Here is a 24,997-nt window from a genome sequence, read left to right as displayed (position 1 = left end):
ATGGACGAACAATTGACCAGAACCACTGTTGAACACCTTCATTTTCATGATGCTTGCCGACAGCGATTAACGTTGAATTGCTTTCAAACTGTGAAATATTCGGTGGTAGAAAAGGTGAATATGATTGAAAGCAGCCGCCTTCGGCGCCTCGTGCAACTCGCCTGTGGAGGTCAGTGTACACTGCCTTTCGTGGTGTAGTTTGGGGGCTTCGCCCCCCCCCCTCCTCGCCGCCTGCGGCGATACAATAGTTATAGGCAGTACTTTAATTTTCCGCGCGACATGCATCTAATGACTTACTTTCGCAGTAGCTAGGGCCATTCCAAGGTTCGCGCGCCTGTAATTTTCTCCCAACGAAAAGGATGAGACAATTAAACATTCAAAAAACACGCCTTGGTTCTTCCAGTTCCGCTGGAAACAGGCATTCTGCTACCTTCCGCATTGCTCAGAACGACTGAAACGGCGATATGACCTTGAAACGGAATGAAGAGAGAAGTGAAAAAGCAGTAAGGAGCAGTAGAATATCAGAGATTTTGGAAGGAAGAACGGAGGGAGAGAAAAAAAAAAAACGTTGTTAATTAATATATCTGCAGTAGCTTAGTTTAGGGGGGGGGGCTCATGCCTCCTAAAGGATTAATTAGTTTAACTATTTTATTTTTTAATTGACTTCTCTTTTGCATAGTTTTCTATTGTAAATTAAAAAGAACACAAAACATACACAGCGTATTTTGAATAAAAGCATTTTTGGAGTAAGTTACCGCCCAAAGCCAGGGCTAATGCAGAACTACTCAAAATACACCGCCAGCTCAGTTATTCCAATGGTAAATAAAAATGGAATAACTGAGCTGGCGGTGCATTTTAAGTAAAAGCATTTTTGTTTACTAAAGAATTAATATTGGAGTCAGAGGCCCAGAGTGGCAGAATACATGTAACTTACTTTTTTCGAATTCAAGGGAACGTATTGTCGCGATTCGTCCACTAATTCATCTTTGATGGAATCAATAATTTTTGAAAATGTGTAGGCGAACCTAAAAGAGTCATTTTGATCTAGGAACCTATTGGCGAAATAATAGATTCCATTTTCAGCTTATAAAAATGAAAGAAATCATATGGTAGTTTCTTGGAAAAACCATGATTATTAATGGAAACGGCATGTAGTATCAATATGTCATCTCTACTGTATCATGACTTTAAGAACAAATCGGCCATTGCTTTAAAATTCACACAGAAATAGTTTCTGAATTCTTCAATAAAATTTATATGTTGCAAAGTTATGATTTTCTTAATCAAATAATATTTTATAGTTAAAATATAAATTAATTTAAAAAACTCAAATGAGGTATGGGTTTATTTAATAACCTTGCTCGTGTTATAATCATTATGACAATGTTCCTAATTCAAGCCGCTCATTGTATATAGCATCTCTGCGACATTATATTGGGTGTAGTATTTAATTGGCTTGAAACGTTAAAGATGTTTTCCGTTAACATTCAAAGTATATTAGTGCAGCATAATATTCATGCACTTAGAAGTAAATTCATTGACCTGAAGAAATGATTTAAAAAATACATATAATAAAATAAAGTCGTGAAAACTATGTTATGAAACATTGAATATGTGTGGGAGGGAGAGGGCTATTCCATTTCCCGGGACCCCTCCAAAAGATTTTTCTGCATCCGCCCTTGCATATCCGTTAATTAAAATCGTACAATTATGCAACCTAGCCAAACACGTAACTTGAAAAATTATGAATCTGTCGATACCTGCTTCAATGCTCAGTTTTCTGTCGTTCACCGGGAGTAGTGATGACATAGATAGATACATAGATGGATACCACGACTTTTAATGTTTGAGATACGCAGTGCGAGTGCGCAGCAGTTTGAGAAATTCCCCGCCTTCGCTCCAGGTATGAAACCAGCATAAAACATCTAAATATTAGTAGTTTCAATTGCTCTGATTTATATTTCTTTAAATTATAGTAATCAACAAAGGACAAGTAATGAGTGGGTATTACAGACTTATTAACAAGAACGGAGGATACACGTGGTTGCAGACGTGTGCAACCGTTATTTGCAATGCCAAAAATTCAGACGAACAGAGCATCATCTGCGTCAATTACGTCTTAAGGTAAGTAGAAATTTTTTGTCCGCTCAAAAGATTTTGAAAACATAGAACCTATATAAATAAAACAAGGAACAAATTTCATTTGACCATACTCCATTTCAAAGCACTCAAAGATGAAATAGATGAGTTTTCAGAATGAGAGAACGATAGTTCCTTTACAGCTTTTCAAATTATGATAGGATTAAAAATTATAATATGAATTAATACGCAACGTCTTGGAATAATAACTAAAGCGTAAAACATAAGACTGAAGATTTTGTTTCACGGCTGCTGAGCGTCGAAAGTTCAAAATATTTCTGTATAAAAAAAAAAAAAATGGGTTTCTTGTAACTCCAAAACACACGTGGGCAATAATTTTGCAAGTTTTGTGCTCCTAAAAAGATTTTCCCCCTAATTTATATTCTTTGAATTTTTGTTTCGATCGGAATCATGGTCAAAGAAACGAAGATTTAAGCAGTTTGATAATTAAAGATAGTTTAGAGGATTTTAGGGAGCAAACTTGATAAATTATGTCAAAATGGGCTTGAGGATGACAAAAATCAGTGGCGGCTCGTGGGAGGCGCCAGAGGGGGCCCGGGCCCCATCACTTTTTTCAGACAATGATTTGAAACTTTTAATTTATTTATTATTTGTTCGCCGAAACCGCTACCCAGGCTGTATGTTGTTTATTTTACATACCTTGAATGTGTTTCTCACATGATTTAGGTTATGTAAAATAAACAACTTACAGTAAAGGAAAAAAAGTCTTCCTATACACAAGATTAGATCATTTGCTCCTTTCTTGACTCTTTGTCTTCAAGTAATTAGTGTACTATAATGAAAATTTAGAGAAGAAATTGTTATTTTTCTGAACGTGGAATAGTCTCTGAAACCCTCCTCATACTACCATAGAATATTGTGCTTAAGTTTTTAGGACTTCAATTTTGGAAAACATTCCAGGAAAAAGCTCCAGAACCCCTGCACGTAACCCATCTTCAAAGTTTGTCGACAATTGCGTTTTTTGGAACAGTAATTTCAAATAATTCGAGGGGAGGCGGAATTGATTTCCATTCATTTTTCAAAGAAAGAAAGAAAAAAAAAATTCGGGGAGACTCCCTGACCTCTATTCCTTACCCTAACGTCAATAAATATGGCCTATAACCTCGTTTTAAGGCTTCAATTTCTACAAATTTCCGCGTAGTCCGCTGTACCATTCTTTCTCCTAACATGATCAAAGAATAATGTATAACCCTTAAGAATTATTTTCTAATTACGCCACTGTTGTGTGTACGTATGTGCATATATCATTACAAGACTATTTTTTTAATTCAAAAAATATCGCCCAATTGTTACACAGAAATTATTACTTGTTTTAAATTACTGCTCATGTAGTTTTAAAGAAAATGTGACACAAGTTATGAATAATTTGAAGAAAATAAAAAAAATTTCAAATTTTTTTTGAATTTTTTTTTTTTTTTTTTTGAAGAATTTTTTTTTTCTTTATCTGCATAAAAGTTCTGAATTTGATCCATGGCGCCGGCAGATTCATGCGCAGAATGGTACACCCACATGAAGTTTTTTTTTTCACTTGTTTTATATATTTATCTTTGTTTTTTTTTAAATTTAGTTTATCTATTTTTATTTTACTTATTTCAAAGCGAATATACTGATATGTATTTTTATCTTTCTTAAAATTGATTAATTTATAATTTTTACACATTTCTCTGATCGTAATAGTTTTGCACGTTTGTAATTTGGTTTTGCTTAAAATAAAATTAATTTTACTCACTCAATATAATTAGTTATTGAAAGATTAAAAATAATATTACTATTAAAAATATTAGATTAATATTGCTTTAAAAAAATTATTTATTTTGAAAAGCCAGGGGATGAAAGTGTCTCCCTTGCAGCTCCTTTTACCGGTGCTGCAAGGGAGACGTATTGCAGCGCCGGAAAGTTTGCTGGATATAAACGTAGATTAATAATTTTCGTTAAGTATTTTGTAGCTTTTCCCTAGCTGATGAATTAAATTTTATTTTTGAAAGTCAGGGGGGAGGGGGAGTGCACCAGCCTGCCGGCAATCACAGACATAAACATGAGATTAATATTTTTCGTGATTTACTTAGTAGTTTAAGTATTTTGCAGCTTGTCCTGTGGGTCGTTCCATAGTGACTAACGTAACATTCGCAGCTGATTTTCAAACTCTTTTCACTTACACCGGGAGTAAAAATAAATGTGTTTTGTTTTAATATGCAGATTTAAAATGTACAAGGTGACTGTTTTTTCATTTCTACCAAGAATTTGAAGCAAAATAAGCGCTGGCAGGTGTTTTTTCACCAAAAAAGGCATCGTGACTAACGTAACGTTTTTGCAACCCTGAGAAACAATGCTTATGTTACGAGGCAAACTTTTCTGAAACTTACGCAGGCATTTAAAATTGGCCGATATATTTGTAAGAGGTAAACAATCTATTTTTAAAATTCTACTACAGATTTGTTACAGATGAATCTTTTTTAGCCCTAAATGGTACTTTTCCGAAAAACTGTGTGTGACTAACGTAACGTGACTAATGTAACCATCGAATAACACGCAATGAATGCGTATAAAAAACTTTTTTTAACTAATTTTTTGCTCTTATATTAGTTTTAAACTTTTTAGGTACCACGCTTTGTGTTGTAATATGGTTTCTTCTTTACTTTTTTTCTATATTAGTGTAAGAAATTGATTGGAAGGATTCAGTTCAGTTAACTCAATTTGAATGTACGAAAAAAATAAAAGAAATTAAAAAAACTGCTTTTACAAACTGAATAACATAATTCTTGGGCTAATTAAATCCTAAATATCTCTCTTTTAAAATATTAACTTTATGCAAGTTGATAGTTTCACCGAATTCTAACATTCTGCCGATATACTAGTTATCGTCAGAAGAAACTCCGTAGTACTATTCAATGGCATATTATATTTTAAGGTTTAGTGATTCATCGAACGAATAGTGCTGCGCATCCTTTTATAAAATGTAATATTGAAAAAAAAAAAGAATATATTCGAACGTTTTTGCAGAATGCATTTTAATTCCAGATATCACCGCAAATGTTTGAATTTCTAAATGATCATTCTTGCATTTTCTGAAATATATCGCAGCAGCACTTATTGTCACTGTATCATGCAACATCTTCAAATATTTTCCAACGAGCAGCCATTACTTCATTTTAATAATAGATGGAGATGTATTTTCTAAAAAATAGAAATGTTCTCCTTTCTTAAGACTGTATTTCTATTATCTTAATTCTTAAGCTTGGATTCTTGTGTTGAATGCACATTCAGCAGAGTACTCATTTTGCTTTACTCACCTTTTTTCTTTTTTAATAATTCTTTAAATTGGAAGTATCTTTATAAAAACCTTTAAAAAAGTATTTTTCTAAGTAAACAGAAGGTCTACAGTGCCATATTACTGGTATTTTCACTTTTTATATTTTTAATCAATATAGAACGCCTACATATTCAAAATTGTTCATGAAATGTACATTAAATTAAATAAGTTTTAAATATTAGCAGTCATTTTTAAAATGTTACGTTAGTCACATGCAAACTGTTACGTTGGTCACAGCTCAAATGTTACGTTAGTCACACTAATTATTTTATATCTACTGATACTAAAATAAATATTTTGCACTTTTTCAGTAGATATGACACATATGTAAGAAAATAAAAAGTACTATTTGGTTCAATCATCTGGTTTATTTTTTAAGCAGAAAATAGTACATTTTCGTGACTAACGTAACGTAAATATTTTCGGTGAAATAACTAAACTAATTAAAATACCTATCTTAGAATGTATGCAAAAAGAACAGTCAATTTTATTGGGACAACATCTAATCATTTGGAATAAACTTAGTTCTTTTAAATATTTTCAACAAATTTTATATTACACAAGAAAACTTAGACGCATGTTTTTTGCACATGCTAAGCCTTTTCTACAACCTCGCACGTTTAGAGCCAGAAGAAAAACACCGAATGAAATTTTTGCAAACTGTTACTGGATTTATGTACTAGAAAGTATGCTGAATGAAATGATAGGTCACAATTAAGGCTTCGTGGAAAAAAAAATTCTGAGGTTGAGGTTGACATTTCTGTGGAATGATCCTTGTGTTTAAAATGAATTTAATTTTATTTATTATAATTATTTTAAGAAAATTTGAATATTAAAAAAAAAACTTTTTTTTAACGGGGGGGGGGGTCGAGGTGCACCCATGATCTGGCCCCCTCACTTCTTGAAGGCCGCCACTGACCAAAATTAATGTTTCTGGTTATCCATACGGATTTACGTACAGACATCACAAAAAAAAGTTTAAATTGATTTATGAGTGATTCAATAGAAATTTAAGCTGAAATCTACGTGGTAAATTTTTTGTGAATTTAATATTTCTTTATTTTGTGGAAACAATAAGTGAACATTATGTATGGACTCTGTTAAACTTCAATGGAAACAGCTCATAAATCTTTTTTTCCAGCGGCGTTGAATACGAAAATTGCGTTTTAGACTGTAGCCAAATGCCCAACTCTGGGAATCTGAAACCAGATGATCCGAGTAATTCCGAAAGAGGTTCTTCTCCAGATGCAGATGGGCGAGGTAGGTAATAACATTTCATTTCTTAACAAATATGAAATAACTAGCAAAAATACCCGGCGTTGCCTGGGTCAGTAATAATTGTGAGAAACAATCGCTACTTTTTTCGTTTTCTGTTTTAACTGAAAAACTCAAAGCACACCGCTTTGACGTGATTAAAAATCGAGCTTCTTTCTTACCCATAAAAGTAAAATAGCAAAAAGTATTAAGAACGAACGAGTATTCATTTAGAAACGAAAGCATGAATTAAAGCATATAAAAATTTGAAGAATTTCCAAAATATGAATTAACAAAAACAAAGATCACTAAAAAACCGTGCGCTTTATTTAATTAAATAGTACACACACACAAAAAGAAAAAAAAGGCTCTCTACTATGTTTCTCTAAGTGAACCAAAAGTAGAGTTTCGAAATGTTTAAATGACTTTAAACTCATGTTTACTCCGGAGAAGCGTTGATTCAAAATTTTCATTATGATTACTTTAAATATTGCTGTTGTAAGGCAACGAATTTTCGTAACAATGGGTTTTATATTTAATCATTTAATGAGAAAATTACATGACATTTACTGTTTTCCATCATAACGTTTTTACACTAAGTTTTTTAGTTATAAATTATAGCCTAAGTTGCTCCCTGATAACGTAGCTATCTATGGTGAAAAAATGGTTAAAATCGGTCCAGTAGTTTTGAAGACATACATACCCCGGTCATACATACATACAGAAGTAGCCATTTATGTATAACTAGCTGCGTTGCCTGGCTTTGCTCGGTCGACCTTGAAAAAAAAACCATTGCGTCAAGTGAAGTATCTTCAATAACCAGGATTAATTGAAAGAAAAAAAGCCATCATGCAAAATTTTCTCCCCAAACAATGACGACAGATACAAAAATACTTTTAAGGAATTAAAATAAAATGAGAAAGATGGATTTTAAAGGCGTAACCATGGAAACACAAAATAAAATAAGTTCAAGAATTGAAAATGAGAAAGATAAAAATAAACAATGGATTCAAAAAGCGTTACCGTGGAAACGCAAAATAAAATGGTTAAAAACTTGAATAGAGAAAAGATTTTTGAACTTCATTTAATTCGCTTGTAACTTTTTTTCTAATGGAGATACAGGGTTAAACTTACGACCTTAGGTCGAGTTAGATCTGGAGTAAAAAAAGCAGCTCTATCCAATGCTGTCAAAAAGAAAACTGTGGGACAATTCCTTCACTTTTTATTGATGGATTTAGTGAAGAAAGTAGTGAATAAATTTTAGCTAAGCCTAAAAAAATTCGAGCTAAAAACGTAAAAAACTCCCACCGCAATTAAGTTAGAGCATTGGAACAAATTGCGTAAGAACGCGGAAAATTCTTCCCTTTCCAACGATATATAATATTATTATTTGCAAGTAATTTTTCACCCCCATATTCGGGAATTTATGTGAAAATTGGGCCTAAATTGGAATAAAATAAGAACTACTTGTCGAATTTTTTTCGAACAGGATTGCAAACCTTCTCAGGACTTAAAGGAACAAACTGTGAAAATTTCAGCAAAATCGGCCGTGTAGTTCTCGAGTTTTGCGAGTTCAAACAAACAGACGCTTTTTGGAGACTTCATTTTATACTACGTAGAGAAAATGAGGATACAATAACTAAGAAAGTAATAAACGTCATGCTTGCTCCAGAGAGGCATTGATTCAAAATTTTCATTATGATTACTTTCATTATGATGCTATTGTAAGGCAACGAATTCTCGTAACGATGGGTTTTATATTTAATCATTTAATGGGGAAATTACATAAAATATACTTTTTCCCATCATGACGTTTTTAAACTAAGTTTGTTTTTTTTTAGGAATAAATTATAGCCTAAGTTGCTCCCTGGTAATGTAGCTATCCATGGTGAAAAAATGGTTAAAATCGGTCCAGTAGTTTTGAAGATTACCCCGGACATTCATACATACACACAGAAGTAGCCATTTATGTATTAAGATAGCTGAAAGTGAAATTGTAATAATCGTGAGAGCACATCTCAGTCAGATTTATACTTCCTTAAATCAATCCGTAAGAATCAGCAGTTAGAATCAGATATCAATGTCAAGCTAAGGACCAGTAAGATTCACATTATCACAGACAGCAACCCTAATTATATAATAGCAGTTGTTTATGTCCTCTGTTTTGTCGCAGAATTTCGAAATAAATTAAATCTTTGTTCTTTTATTCATGGGCAAACTATCCTGGGCTCAGTTGACTTAGAAAGATTGAATGACTAAGAAAATTTAGATAAATATTGGGAAAGGGCCCATATAATTGACTGTCTCCAATCACTCACATTTGTATCTTAAATTTGATAAAATTAGCATTGGAGTAACTTAAGGTTCAAAAATTTGACTTCATTCTCAAGTCCAATTAATCAGTCACTGATTCCTGTTAAAGTTAAATTTTCATTGCAAAATGCATTCACTTTACTTCTCCGATCAGCCTTATTATACCTTTTTCGCTAAGAAGTCAAAATGTTGACTACAGTAGACCCTTTTCGCGGTTTCGATTATGCGCGGTTTAAGATTTGACACCCTTATTTTATTTTACGCGAATGAGTTTCGGTTTTACGCGGATGCAGCAATGCAAACAGATAAAATTTTCCCCACATTCAAAATCCAAAAGATTGCAGCATTTTGGAGTGCTAATAATCGAACTTGGGCCACTGGCGACATTTTATGCGATTGGTCCCAGAGCTCTTTCCAAAAGTAAAGTTTTTAAACTCACACAGTTCAGAGCTCACCGGAAGAAGAGCTCTTAGGAGTGACAAAGGAGGCCAAAACCAACGAGGATACCGACGTTGGTGACGCACAACCAAAAACGTTCACATAGAAAATTTTGAGCCATTCCTAGACAATAAATAGAAAGGATCTTTCTGATTTGTTTGTGAAGGGAGATTCTATCATGGAAATGACGCAAGTGATTATGGATGCGTTAATGCTCCGCAAAGAATTACAGAGAAAAATTCTTAATGACTTCCAAAAGATTACCATAGCCAGCTCCTCTTTATAAACAGAGCATGAAATTAATTTATGTTTTCTTTATACATGTTGTACATAAAAGTCGAAATAAGTACGCATTAAACTTATTATACAATTAGTCATCACTAGAAATGAAGTATTTTGTTATCTACGGAACCTAACCCCTATTTTAACACTAGTATTAGTAAAGTAAGACAAAAACAACGTTAGATGAAGCACAAATTTGCAAATTACAGCAAACACGTGTTTCGGCGTTACAGGGAACGCCTTTTTCAATGCAAAAAATAATGAGCTTATGGATGAAAAGACATAAGGTCTCAATTTCAATTTACGCGGTTTCGATTTACGCTGCATTTCCGTGGAACGTAACCCCCCGGATAAAACGAGGGTCTACTGTATTTTATCTCGCGTTATTATGTTTAGGGACCTCAGTTTTTTTCCTCACATGTTTCTCTACTTCCTGACTCCCTGCGATTACCATTTTCAAACGTCAATCCCCAATTTTGATTAGTAGGACAGATTCAAATGATTATTAAGTATGTACCTCAAAAACTTTTGCATGTATGCTTACTATAGCTATTTCAAGAAATGGAATCATCGTTTTATCTCTATCTGAAAAAAAAGTGTGTATGGATGTGCGATGTCTGGAGACCCCATTGCATTTGCAACTTAGAAATCAGGTACAAATTTACATCGGACCCAGAGGGTTCTCAGACCGTTTTTATTTATTTATTTATTTTTATTTATTTATTTATTTTTTTTTTTTTTTCATTTTCGAGCGAGAAAATTCCCGCACTTCTTAACATTTTATTTTGAGCGAAATATTTTTTTTTTCTTCACAAGATTGTTTGTTCCAAGTATCAAGGTTAATTAGAACAGGATTTGTAAGAATTTCTAAATTAAAGAAAATCCTAAGCAAAATTAATTTTAAGAACTGATATATTACAGAATTTTTTGAGATAATGCATTTAAAAGCAAGTTTGCAAATGTTACTTACAGCCATTTCGCTATATTTGAGCCTATTAATATAGGAATAGGTGCTTTAGGGAGTATATTGTAACGGGGATTTTTAATTTCTTCTAATTACAGTGCATATTCTAATCAAATTTGCTCTTGGGAGGAAACTGAGTTTTTTATTTTGTTCGAATTGAAATGTTTTTTTTTTTTTTGGCTGGGAGAGTTTTCTGAGGAGGTTTTTACGGGGGGCTTTGAGGTGCAGTTGCCATAATCCTTCTTTCTAGCAGGTGGGGGGGAGGGCGATTACTTTCCCAATAACTTATCAAAATACTACTTTTATGGTAATTCGAACGCCCATCCCCCACTCCCCTTTATGTGTTATACTCATGTTAAAGTTAAGCTCGTAAAAATAGTTGACTCTACGTCTTAAATAAGGTTTTCTGCGTGTGATGAAGTTGTGGAAGGTTCTATGCAGAAAAGAAGGAACTATCCATTGAGAAGGAATAGATGGAGAGAGTGCAACCCTACTATCCTGATACGGCAACAGTACCATGTGACATGGGGAGCAATTTCGAGTTGACCGTAACCGCTGAAGAAGTTTTCATTAGCTGAAGCCATGCATGATAACAACCTTTAACTGTAGAAGGGAAAAATTAGATTTATAGTAATAGTGCAGTATTCTAGCATTGTAAACTGTGAGGAAAAAGCCACACCAGGAGGTTTGGTAACTTTTCCCTAGCATGTACGAATGTTTTTTACTTCCAAATAAAGGAAAAATAACATTTATATGCATTCAACGAGTACATATTCCACAGTTACCTGTAATTTTTAAATTTTTGTACTTATTTTACCTATAAAAGATATAAAACATTGTTTATCTTAAGTGTAAATAACATTTTAGTTCCATAAAAACACTTTTTACTCAACTAGTAATTATTTTAATGGCTCTTAAGCATTTTATGTACATTTGTTTTGTTTGCGAGTATCTTCTCGCCAAGCTCCCATGAACAGCAGATGTGCAAGAATAAAGATTTGCTATTTTAATGCTTCAATTTAAATACTAGTATGCATGCGTATGAAATCATTTCAAAACATTGATTACAATACATATGAATCCATTAATTTTCAGTCAATAACAGAACACTTTAAACTATTTGTACATGCCCGTCATTTCAGGGAATAAACATGAAAATTGCAGTTACATTATATTTTAAAATCCGGAAAGAAGTGGGGAGAGGGAGTTTGAACGATAGGCCTGTATTTGTATCCGTTATTTATTTATTTATTTATTATTATGTAAAGGAGTTGGAGCCAGAGTTGCTCTGATTTGTAGCCAGACTTCATAGTAAGCCCCGATCCGTCGTCTGAAAAATATTTAATGCCAAAAGAGCGATTGAGTGCCAAAACGCGACAACTTCTCAGCCAAACAAGTCACCTGACCGGGGAAACATTGGATCCCAAGCTTATTTCACTGAGACATTTGCTGTGGCTCCCTCCATTAGTATTCCTTCTCAATGGAACTATCAAGCGACTAGAAGGGTATAATTCCTTTCATACTCCTCTGCCAAGCTTGAGACTGAGCAAGTCGCTAAATTTAGTGATTTAAAAACTGGAGAAGAATATTTGCTTCAACAAAATTAAAGAAAAGGATTACTGTCATTATCCTTGAATGTTTTTTGATCAATAACATTTATCTTTCAGATGACGCATCATCAAGGGAAGGGTGTTGCACTCCAAAACCTTCCACAGAAGGACGGTGCTCTTCAACTGCTGGCGGCGAGAGCAACCACAGTGATCACCTTACACAGCTTGTCAAACATAGCGAAACGCTAAGGACGCCTGGAGTGAGTTTCTTTCTGTGTAATATTAGATTTTTGCTCATACATTTTATATAGATTATTCGGTACATTCATTACCTAAGGCGTAGCAGCGGGGAAAAAAAGTTTGCTCAAGTTATTTTCACAAATGAGCCATTTTTGTGAATAAATTTGTATTTTATTCCCGGAAATTTAAACTTTGGATAATAGTCTTCATATATTTGAATGTAAGGAACCATTATGTATCAAATTATAAATTAGCAACTTTTTGAAAAGTGTTCTCACAAAAATATAAATCTATACATTAATAACGACGCACATATTACAACTTTTAAAATAACAATGTATAGTGGTCTTAGAATTGTATAGCAGGGTGTGAAACAATGTAAAACTTCTTTTCTTTTTTGTTTTAAATCAGATTTATTTTTTATTTATTTATATATTCTTTATCTATTTCAATCAGGTTTTTAATGCATTTTGTAAAAAGAAACTTCAATTATTGTTTAATTTACATGTGCAAATATAATTAAACTTGAAATTGACATGTTCAAAAACTACACAACCATTATGTTTCAAGTATTACTTTCACAAAAAAAAAAAAACCTTTCCTAATGTGTGGCACTTATTTAATAAAAGTGCGTACGATTTATATGGAAATTAATACCAATGGCATAGTCGTACACCATAAATACAGAAACGTAAAGGGAAATAACCAAAATGGGCGGCATTATATGGGAAAAAATTAAATAAAAACAATGTAATGGGAAAACTAAATTAAATTTAAATTATTTTTTTCATCAAAAATCATCTTTTCTAATTAGTTTTACTACTCTTTATGTACAAAGATATTTTTTAAAATCAGACAGCTACCCATTTATATTGCCTCTCTTTCTCCTAAAAGCATATAAAAATTTGCATATTCACTGTAAATATGTGTATTTACAGTTTCAAGAATTAAAATTTTCAACCTTTTTATTATAAGAACTCATGGTGAAAGCAATATTGAACTCCTAAATCCCCCCTCCCCCATTGTTTTCAATTAAAAAAAAAAACTATATAAAGAAGTTACTATTAAAAAGGTAACTAATTTAAAAGTTTTCACATGCCACTGACTAAAATTTTGAATCTTCAGGGTAAGGAGAGATAATTTTAATAGATAGATTAAAAAGTAAGTGAGTAAAAGTAAAGTGAGGGTAGGCCCATAGGACATAACCAATAGAAGGATAAAAGGTAGCACTGACTAAGAAAAACATAGAACTAGTGCAGTTTTAGTTTTGAATTTTCAAGAGGATTTCAAAGGTTTTAGTTCAAAAATAATTTAAATTAGTTTTTTTTTTTTTTGTTAAATCATTTGATATAAATCACAATAAAAGTCACTTGATTTAAATTGTTGACACCCTGTTGCAAAGCGTTCAAACCTTTAATTGAAAGAAATTATCCCCCCCCCCCCCACACACACACATCGATAGACGAACGAGGTACAACAACTGCGAGAGTTTGATTAAATTCTCCAGTCTTAAGTTTCGGTACCAAAGATTCAGTTCAACAACAATTGACATATAAGATCACACATTCCCCAAGCATAATTAGTTCTCAAACAAATGCATTTCTGGGATAATCATCCATCTTTCTCCTAGTAAAAGTGATGAATGGATTCGTGAATAGGAAAGTTGCAAATTCTAAAGTTCAACACATCAGCATAACTTAAAGTGATGAATTTCAGCAAAGACTTATGAGGCAAAAGTTTTGTTAGTGGGATAAAACATTTATAATAAATGATAACTTTTACTAATTTATGCAAAATAGTAGCAGAATTCTAACGAAAAATTAGCGTCAGCTGGTTTTAAATGCTTAATCAGTTAACAATGGGAACAGATAGATGATTCATAGGCAAAGAAAGTAAATGAAAGCTCTTTGGCTAGATTTCATTTTTAAGATTATTTTCTTCAACAAATGTTACTTCAAATAAAACTTTTCATATCAGTTTTTGTGAAAACCTCTAATTCATTATGTCTTAATTCTTATTTTCTTAAACAGGACAGAATTTCTTTGAGGGATGAGTCTTCTTCTGTATCAAATGGTTACGACATCGAACAAAAGCAGATGGACCTATCAGTGGATATGTCTCGTTATCAAGACGCAGTCTCAAAGCATTCCAGTCATCATGCATGCTTAGATGGACCAACGCATGGTCGTGTAAAGAAACGTCGACTCATCGGCAATGGCCATCAACTCACAGATCCAAAGAGTCCTGCAGATAGCACAGTATCTAGTCTAAATAATGCTACCAGTCCACTGGAAAACGGTGGATCAATAATTGACAGAGTAACCCCAGATAGATCTGCAATGAATTCTTCAGATGGTATGTGTCATGCCCCAGCTACTCCACCATCCGCTGGAGAAGTTGGAAGCGATAAAATAGACAGACCTTGGAAAAGATCTCCAAACAGTGCATCTGCCAGAGCAACGTACAATTCATCAAATGGCTCAGCCATGTCAGTGAAAGAACTTGAGGATGTCATGAACAAGCATCTACCTTCTTCACAAGATGATTCCCTTGGCAAATCAAGCGGGAGTCAACAACAGAGGTCAACAATCCAATGGATTGGTGGCCCACAAACAACTCTTCCTGCTTCGTCATTATTGAGACAAATTTATGTCAATAGAGAGTCGGTTATTCGATCGGGAACTCACATAAGCCGACCAACATACTATGGTGATTCGCAGGGTCCCTTGCCAACTCCACCTGGGAGTAGTGGTAGTGGAGACCCTTATCCGGACCAAAGCCAGTTCATGTTGCCAGGAAAAATGGCAGGAGAATCTTATGGGGTCATTGCTGGCTACTCTTCTGCACCAGTAACGGTTACTAGTTACATGGACACGTATTCTGCCATGACTCCTCCGGCCTCAGTTTCACCCAGGGACAAATTTCATCCTGGAATAACAGACACAGCTGCTTTCAGTGAGGCTGCAGCTGCGGCAGCAGCCGCTGCAATCCCACACATGCATCACTATGTCTCTGAAGGGACATTGCAACATCTACCCCTGAAGCCTCAAGTATTCGTACATCCAGGCACACTCGATCCTTCTGCTTATGGACATTCACACACGCAACAAGGTCTCAGTCCAGAACAACAACAATTATATGCCCACCATGCAAGTGGGTTTCATCTTTATCACCCATCTGCTAGCAGCAAAACATCTCACCATACGGCAAATGGAACCTCTTGGTATCCACAGCCAAATACATAACTGACAATGTAAAGTGTTTCTGTCATGTAATATAGTAACATAAACTTCTGCCTTGAGGCTATGATTTAGATATCATGCCTTATTCAGTGAATTTAGTCAAAACAAGTTTGGGACTTCTCTATTGATGTTAACAAATACTTACAGATGCACACAGATGTTCAATTAATTTCACTCTGACATTCAGCTTAGATAGAAAATTTAGTAATTTCCACATTAAGGAAAAAATTATCAACCTATAACTTGAAATTTGCATTTTGAACTCTCCTTCCACAAAGCTTAACTAAAAATTATTGCTCCAAAGAAATGATTGAACTTCTGTGCACATCTTAAGTCGAAGATGGTTACCATATCAGCGACTAGACAGCATATTTGAGATTGAGCTATATATTCCATATCAAACCATTTCAGAATTTACAGTCATGAAGAGAAAATATCTTCTCTTTTAAGTACCATTTGAAAAAAATTTTCTTTAGATTATGCTTTGTATCATAGATTTGTCATTACTGAAAATTTCAAAACAATCGCATGTTTAAAACTTGCTTTAAAAAGACTCATTTTCAATTTTTTTAAGCTATATTTATTAGAAAACACATATAAATTCAAACTACAAAAAGCAATTTCAAGATTTTCCCAGAAATTTAAAGCAAATTTTTTCACGGCAACAGAAAGCAGTTTAACCATTTAGTTTTACACCATGCAGTTACATTTATAATAAAATACACTTTTTATGTCATAGAAAGTGTGAAAAAATATTTTTACGATTATAAGAGGCAGTATTTTTAAATTTAGTTTCTCTAACTTGCTTTTGTAAACCAGTAATAGTGTCTAAGCAGTAATATTTTGAATTTTACACACATTGCATTAGTCCTTCAAAAGTCTTTTAAAAAACTGAAAGTAAATAATTTACAAAATATTCATTGAATATTGCAAATAACCAGATTGTATCTTCATTACGAAAAGAAATCTTAACATTGTTTGCAGTGAGAGGGTTTCCTAAATATTTTATGAAATATTCTGGAGAATAAGTTTCTCTGAGATTGTTTGGTACATATTTAATGTTTGTGTAACAAGATTTCGTTCCTTCTAGAATTTTATCTAAAATAAGAAATCAAATGTTTAATCCGAATTTGTAGTCCAATAAGATGCTTTTTTTGTGGAGATATAAAATTCTCTCTTTCACTCTTTTTATATTTTAAGCTTTAACAAGTTTGAAGTTTAAAAGAGACAACAAATTGCTACATAAGTTTGTGCAAAACCAAACTTATTTACATATGATTTATACAAATACTATGAAATACAACAAAAAGCTTTTTGTCTGATTGTTTGAATTTTCATTAAAAAAAGCCTCCAACAAATTCTTATTAAACACATGCATTGAAATTTTTAGTTACTAATTTATCTAAATTCAAAAGGTTAGATTCAATTTTTAAAATTACGGGTACCAAAATTAATAAAGACTTGAATTATAAAAAAAAACACCAAATTTTTCTTATCAAATTAATCGATGCTGCCAAACCAAAAAATAAGCATTATAAGCAAATAACCTTCATGAGTCAGCAGCAAATCCTAATTTTAAAATATATTTTGATAAGAAAATAAGGAAAATTAGTTTCAATTTGATTTCAATTAAAGACATTTTCAATAATCTCTAATACTAGAACTCAAGCAAGTCTTTCTATTTCTAATCTTAGGCAACCATCAAATAAATAATACCAAAACTTTTTGATTACTTTTATGTTGTCCGTTCACGAAACTTAGTAATGAGGTGCCACTACAAATAATCTTCAGGACAAAAGTAAAAACTACGTACAACTTACAATTGATGCTCCAAAGTAAATATGTTTGTGAGTCATTAAAATGTTAACTATCCAAGTTGGAGTGACAAGAATACTGAATTAAATTTGAAAAATTCAATTACGGTCATTTTAAATTTTATCCTTAACATCAATAGGTGTAAACTCCACTCTCACATAATTGAATAAGCATTTGCTTCTTCAAAATGATATTTAAACAATACTTAACTTTACAGCTGATAATTTGTTTCACATAAAAAAAATAAGTATGTTTAAATTTGCAAAAAAAAAAAAAAAAGGAAAATTATAATAGTATGGTATAAAAAGGAAATTCCATAATTTTGTTCAAAGCAAAAATATTTTATGCAAGAGTGAGTATCATCAAAATTGATACAACATTAATTTATTTTTGACAATCACAAAATTTTCCAGCACTGATCAAAAGCTTTGAAATGCCGTGACAAGTATGCTCTTTAATGAAAAGAATGATTTTTTTTTCCAATGCAATCAAATCCTTACTGACAGAGGCAATAACTTTTGTAAATTTGTATAAAAAATAGAAGGGTAAGTAAGTTATATTTATTGATCATAGAGTGAAATTTTAAAAACTCATTAGATAATATATACTTGCAATAATCATTTCTATGCAATTAAAAACCGGTTATTTTAGCAAGATTTATGTGTTTCACTCAATCTAATTGAGCGTTGTGTTGTTTTTAATTGTTATGTTTGTTTCTTAACGTTGTACGTGTTATTCTGAATCTATTATCATTAAGAGAATTTTAATATTAAATCAAATTCATCATTATATTTCTGTCTATTTTTTCTTGGATACATCACATTCACATGCAAATACATTTAATAATTGACGACTTCTTTTTTCAAATAAGTAGAATTTAAGAGTCATATTCACAAAAATTGTGTCATATGACAAAGTACAAATGAAAGTTTTTGTGAAGGACCAGAGAAAAATACATAAAAAAAAGATCACATAACTCCCTGTCAACTAATCACTAAGCAAATGGAATAAGAAACGAAACAGCAAAATCAGTAAACAATTTTGACTGTATGAGAAAAAAAAAATCAATATGATTAATGACAACAAAAACTTAACCTGAGAAAGTACTAAAAAAACTACGTGATTTATTGCACTACCACACAATCCCATTTTACAGAATAATCTATTTAATTTATGTGTTTTTTTATCGTAATAGAATCTCAATAAGTCAACTTCGGCTTAAGTCGACATGTTTTCATGTTCCCTTGGGGTGTCGAGTTATTGAAGTTCCATTGTATGCTATTACAAGTGCATTTCAGCACTGCCAAAAGCCCCGCCACAAGAAGAGGTGGTAGAACAATTAGAACTGGTCCTGCTTGTGATAATACCTGTACTTAACACAAAATTTAAATAATTGGGTAACACTGAAATAGCAGCAAAAATATTTTTGAAATTTTATTAAAAAAATGAGGTAACAATAACAATTGGAATCACAATGGTATAGTAACAACTCAACTTCATTTGGCTTCAATTAATTTCTCCTATGTATATTTTCGTCAATTTTGAGTAGGCACTAAATAAGAAATCAACTGTTACATAACTGCATTTTTTTACACAAGCAAATACACATGCATGAATATGTACAGATATAACATGATAAAGACATTCATAAAAATTATTTAAAATGTGAAAACAGTTTTGATTTAAGGAATCAAAAAAAATGTATTCTATAATTTTTTTGGCGACTGCTCTTTAACATTGGATGGTCATACCTTTTCTACACTGAAAAAGGGGTTGCTTGTAACCTGGAAACTTAGTAGTAGTGCAATATTATTGCATTCACTATTTAAATTACAGAGAAAAAAATAGCTCAAACTTTGCCAGAAATTTAGACTTTCAGCTCACCAAATGGTCACATGATTGTGGTCAAAAACACTTTCAAGCTTACAGTCTAAACAGAAGGAAAATACTCCTTCTACTTTGCCTTGAGATAAGAATAAAAAATTCAGGAAAAATAGATTTTCTGAGAATTAAACAACAATATTTTAAATTCATGAACCATATTCTATTAGAGAAATACTAGCACTACAAAATCTGAACATGAGCATGGAAAGAATGTTTAACAAAATATTTAGATTAATGTAACTTTGTCAATGTAAATTTATTGATTAAGGTTCTCCCTCCTCCCTTCAAAACCAAACTGAAAAATTTCAGGTTGATGGGGTTCAAGATTTTGTTTTCAAGATTTAACAAAAAATTTTCATTATTACTTTAAGAATACAAAAAATAAATGATAAGTACACAATATTTAACATTAATATTAAACTAATCATAAATGAGTTAATAAAAACCTGGTATAATTTTCTAGTAGAAAAAATATAGTAGTAACATGGGGGCACCATCTTTTACCAAAGAAAGAACATTTTAACTTGTCGAATACTATAGTGCTTGAAAATTTATTGCATACAGAATGTAATGAGAATACACGAAATATGAAAAGCAAAATTTTAGTATTGTTGCAGTAGTCTCAAAATATGCAATCACTACAGTAAACTTGCAACACAAATCACAATTTTGAAAACGCTTCACTAAACTCACCATCACACAATGGACGAATCTCATGCACGATTATTTAGTAAATTTAACATATCCAGGCTCCGCAGACAGTTTTTAGAAAAAAATGGTAGAAAAAATAGGAGCAAAATTTTCATAAATAGGAAAAAATAGAAAAATTATGCTTTAAAAAATAGGAAAAAAATATTCTAAAAAAAGGAAGAAAATTGCAATTATATCCAATTATATATATATATATACATATATATATCATAATTACAAATTTAACTATGAAAAGAGAGCTACAAAGCTGTTCCATGTTTATTAAACACATTACAAATTAATGAAAACAATTAGAAATTTTATTCAAGATAAAAATACCAGGAAATTGTTTTGTTTAAGAGAATGTTTCACTTATATGTTTCAACTAACTATTAGCAAAAGGCTTCAGAGGGGGATTTACTAGGGGGTAATGGGGACGAAGTGACCTTCATTATGCCGTGACCGTTATTTTCTGAAACCAATGATATGGAATTAAAGAAATTACTAGCAATTGCTACTATTTTAATCAAGTAAATTTCATAAATTTTGATTTAAATTCGATTTAGATAGTAGTGTAGTCGAGAATGGACTACGTTACCTACTTTTTAAGTTTTACCCAAGCTCGCCCTTTCCCTCTTTTACTAAACTACAATAATTTTTATATTTGTATATGGGTCATTCCATATAAAATGAGCAAAATTCGCAAAAAAGTGGTGGCCGCATGGTAACAGATTTTTATGAAATTTGGTATACAGGTTTCCTTTTATGCCTATATAAAAAATATCTAAAATATTTTTGCTTAAAATTGTTTATTTGAATAGTTACATGCGATTGAAAATTGGTCAAATTGAACAGCATTCTCATAAATGCTAAATGTTGCATTTTTGAAGGCTTGTATCTTATTAACTATTTCATGAAAACATAAAAGTTATATGTTGTTGCAATCTATGGAGTAGGGTAATTAATCTGATGTCAGTAAAATTTTCAGAGTTATTATAGTTAACTTTTAACCGAGTTTCAAAAACTGAAAATATTTCAATTTTCTCATAATTAAGCATTTTATTTTTTAATCTCAATCTTTAAGGAATGCATTAGCTTTGATGAAATTAATACCCAATAATGTGCTAAAGTATCATAAAAGAAATACCTTACTTTTGAAGTTGCATTTTAACTCCTTTGTCTTCAAAATCAGTTTTAAACTTAGTGCCATTTTGTAAAATGATGATTTTCCCCTTCACATACACACAAAAATTCAAATGAGGGAAAATTCAGACAGCTTCAAAATTTTACAAGAATATAGAGCTGTGTTTCTACTATTTGCTTGAAGAAACTCGAAATTGGTTTTTGATTTCCAAAAGTAAAATAAAATTCAGAAAAATAGCATTTTCTTTGTGTTTTATGGGTCAATCCATACAGGTTCGATGGATTTGTGTGCTCAACCATTTTTTATTTTTTTGAAATTCATATCCCTAAAAGCTGGATATGAAAAATGTTTAAAACCACATTTATTTTTCCTCTCAACTGGACCTTTGATTTTTTAGAGGGCATCAAAAGTGATTTGTCGTAGTCAAAAATGGTACTTTTAGATCTTTGCATTTTGGCCAAAATCTATTTGAATTACATTTATGACAATTACTTTAACGCTTTGATGTTAAAGTGCATAAAGTGCTGTAAGTTAATATTTAAAATAACGGCAACAGGTTAAAGTTCAGGGTCTAATGTAAAAATTTTACTCATTTCAAAGGGAGATAACTCGCGTAGGGGGCCGGAAACACAAAATGAAATACGGCAAAAACTAATCACTGGAACCATGCTAAAAGGAATATGTAACTGTTGCTGTGTGTTTGTGCACCCTTTATAGATTACAGCCCCTCAAAAATCGGAAAAATGACAAAAATGACATTTTTAGACCCCTGTAAACCAAAAGGGGATGGAATTCAAAATAAAATTTCGTGGCCAGTTGAATATTCCATTCAAGTACTATGCATGTTATACACATTGTTTTTTGCATTTGGTTTGTAAAAAAGATACAGGTTTTTGAAATTGAGCAATTTTGCTAGTCAATTTACACACTAAAATAGAAATAAAAAGTGTGAAAACTTCATTGCAATTTCTTAAATTACGTATATTGTGCCCTATATAATGCATTATACTGAAAAAACATATTGTAATTTTCGAAATAATTATTTTCATTTTATAACTTAGAACTATTTGAACATGAATGAAAAGTTTATACTGTATGGAACCTGTATGGATTGACTCTTATGTGAAATTACGAGAATTCAAAACACTAGATAAACGACTCAATGATGCAAAAGCAAGTATATCTAACATTTATTTCGATTTTAAAAAAAATGTACATTTTAGCAAATATTTCATAAACATGCTTTTGAAAAAATGAAACACGAAAGAAATGGTTAGTTTTGCTAAACTTACAATTAAAAGAACTAACTAATGAAATTTTGCCTAAGTTCAAATTACTCTAGTAACAAAAATACGCTGATACCAATGATTAAAATTTAATAGCATCTAAAAGATACTTCAGTATATTACATAAAAAAAACTTGAGTAAATTTAGAGCATTCCCTCATCTTCAAAAAAACATCTGAAATAGAGGAAAAAATGAAATTTTCGATTTTTTAAAGTACGATTTCGTCATCAAGAAATTCATAAACAATAACTAATTTAGAGCAGATAGTTAGTTATAGATAGTTTTTCAATCTGAATCATTTTTACTCTTATATTTTCATTAAAAGAGCTAGAAGAGTGATTTGAAATCTGAAGTAAATTGGCAAAATTTCAATATTTGTTAATATCTCAGATTCAAAAAAAGATCCGAATAAATTTTACTTTGCTTTTTCCCCATAGAGATTTGTTTATCGAATGCGGAAATATTTATTTTTTTAAGTGTACGTTTATAACTTATTGAGTCACAAACTGGCAGCAATGAACTCCGAAAATTTCAGCTTAGCGTAAGCATCAACTTCTAATATCAATAACAAAGCAACAAACAGTTTTTGAACTTCCATACCTTGCATTTCCTCATAGATATGCATGGTTAACCTAAATACAAATTTTCATTGAAATCTGTGACATGTCAGCCACAGCTGATTAGCTCATTTCGCATGGAATGACCCATATGTGTCTTTCTAACTTTTTCTTCCATCACTATACTGTACTGGTATGATAAGACAATGCTATGATTTAGATTGTAATGTGGGAATTCTGGGTTAAAACTAGTAGATCCAATTTGTCCAATCCAAAAGTTGAAGCAAATTAATTAAGAAGGACAAAGGAAATTTCAGTCAATTTGAACTTTTTTTGGGGCTTCACAGGGATTTAGTTTTTAACATCATTTAAACGCTCTTAACACTTAAATAACTCCAGTCACAACTAAATTGGTTTCTGAGCTTACTTAGATCATTTTAGGAGGAGCCTTCTGACATTTCTATATATAGTGGCGTAGCTAGGAGGCGGCGGTCCGCCCCGGAGGGCATACTTTTGGGGGTTGGCAATTCAGCACCTTTAATGTGAAAAATTTAAATAAGAGAATCATACTTTTAATCTATTATTGGAAGCAAGGAAAAAAAAAACCTTCGAAATGTAAGATTTTGGTAAGACTGCACTTTTCAGTGTTCAAAGTTTAAATATTTCCATAGTGAACCTCTAAACTTTTCTCATTCTCTTTTTGTTCCTCTAAGGCAGACTTAAATTTTATTTTTAAAACTTATTCAGGAAATACTTAAGAAAAGACCCTGACATCCTAATGTCACCAAAGCTTCGGGAGAGAACCCCATCCTCCCCAAACGTTACTTTTAACTGCAATTATTAAAGCAAATTTAGAACATTTCTCCAAGATTGGCACCTGACACCCCCCTTCCTTTCTGGTAGGAAGAATATGGATTAAATTAGTTCCCCTTTACTTCCTTAAATTATGTTTTCAATTTTAAGTTCAATAATTTTTGACGGTTTAATGTATTATTTATGTCTTAATGAAAGGGTGGCAAATAGGGGAATTACCCGGCAGAAAATGTAGCTACGCCACTGTCTTATATCTTTGGGCTCGGGAAGCATTTTAACCTGTTTCGGAAAAGTTAAAAATCAGTGAAGTTTGTCCATGAACTTCACTGTAATCTTTGATTTTAGAGTGCAAATTACAACCCCCCCCCCCCCACCCCAACAAAAAAAGGGATGGAGCACCTCTCAAGCGTAAGGGAAATAGCCTTCCAGAATAAAAGCCCTCAATAAAATAAATAAATCCAATGGTGCAATTTGCGCCATGGAACTCTCCTCCTACCTTTCCCTGCCAGGGCACTCCGGTTAATTAGCATTTTTGTTTATTAGAGTTTATTATTTTACTATTATAGAGCGGTTTTCTGCAATTTTTGAGTAATTTTTTTAAGTAATAGAATCTTAAAAAGAGAGGTTTTTGTCCTTTCTCCCCCCCAAACTCGATACACAAAATGGTGGGGACTTTTTACCTCCTTTTTGTTGGAAGGGTAAGAAGTTATTTGCAACATATTTAACATTTTTTTGAGCATAGGGGGCAGGGCGCCCATATGCAAAATTGTAAGGGAGGCTCAGATATTTTTCCCATGGGTTTTAGCTGAGTATTTTCCCTATGGAAAACCGATTTCAGGATAGATTAGAGTCTTTAAAATTTGAAATTTTTAGCAACTTATTCATTAACAACTGGAGAAGAATTTTTTTTACATTTTTAAAAAGAAAAAAGTACTAAAAGCAATGATGCTCTAATTTCTACGGGGCGGCTCGAGCCCCCCTTGCCCCCTTATAAGGGCGCCCTTGGAGGGATGTTCGTGTTTTGCTTTTTTTTTCGCTTAATTTTACTGCACTA

General features: G+C 32.1%; 2 protein-coding genes across 2 annotated transcripts in view; one reads left to right on the top strand and one right to left on the bottom strand.

The window, feature by feature from the left end:
• The window catches only part of LOC129228514 (protein trachealess-like), a 151,666-nt gene extending 133,320 nt beyond the window's left edge, over positions 1-18,346 (top strand). Inside the window, exons 9-12 of the mRNA XM_054863193.1 lie at positions 1,977-2,124; positions 6,612-6,730; positions 12,389-12,531; positions 14,542-18,346. Coding sequence (XP_054719168.1) covers positions 1,977-2,124; positions 6,612-6,730; positions 12,389-12,531; positions 14,542-15,756 — 1,625 coding nt within the window. The 3' untranslated portion in view covers positions 15,757-18,346. The remainder of the gene's footprint in view (positions 1-1,976; positions 2,125-6,611; positions 6,731-12,388; positions 12,532-14,541) is intronic.
• A 637-nt stretch (positions 18,347-18,983) lies between these two features.
• The window catches only part of LOC129227341 (DNA repair protein RAD50-like), a 101,592-nt gene continuing 95,578 nt past the window's right edge, over positions 18,984-24,997 (bottom strand). The window contains 1 exon segment of the mRNA XM_054861885.1: positions 18,984-19,120. Coding sequence (XP_054717860.1) covers positions 19,075-19,120 — 46 coding nt within the window. The 3' untranslated portion in view covers positions 18,984-19,074.

This window comes from Uloborus diversus, chromosome 8 (assembly GCF_026930045.1).
Source record: "Uloborus diversus isolate 005 chromosome 8, Udiv.v.3.1, whole genome shotgun sequence".
In the NCBI taxonomy this organism is placed as follows: Eukaryota; Metazoa; Arthropoda; class Arachnida; order Araneae; family Uloboridae; genus Uloborus; species Uloborus diversus.
Note: the sequence above shows the minus strand (reverse complement) of the source record. Positions and strands in the feature narration are given on the sequence as shown.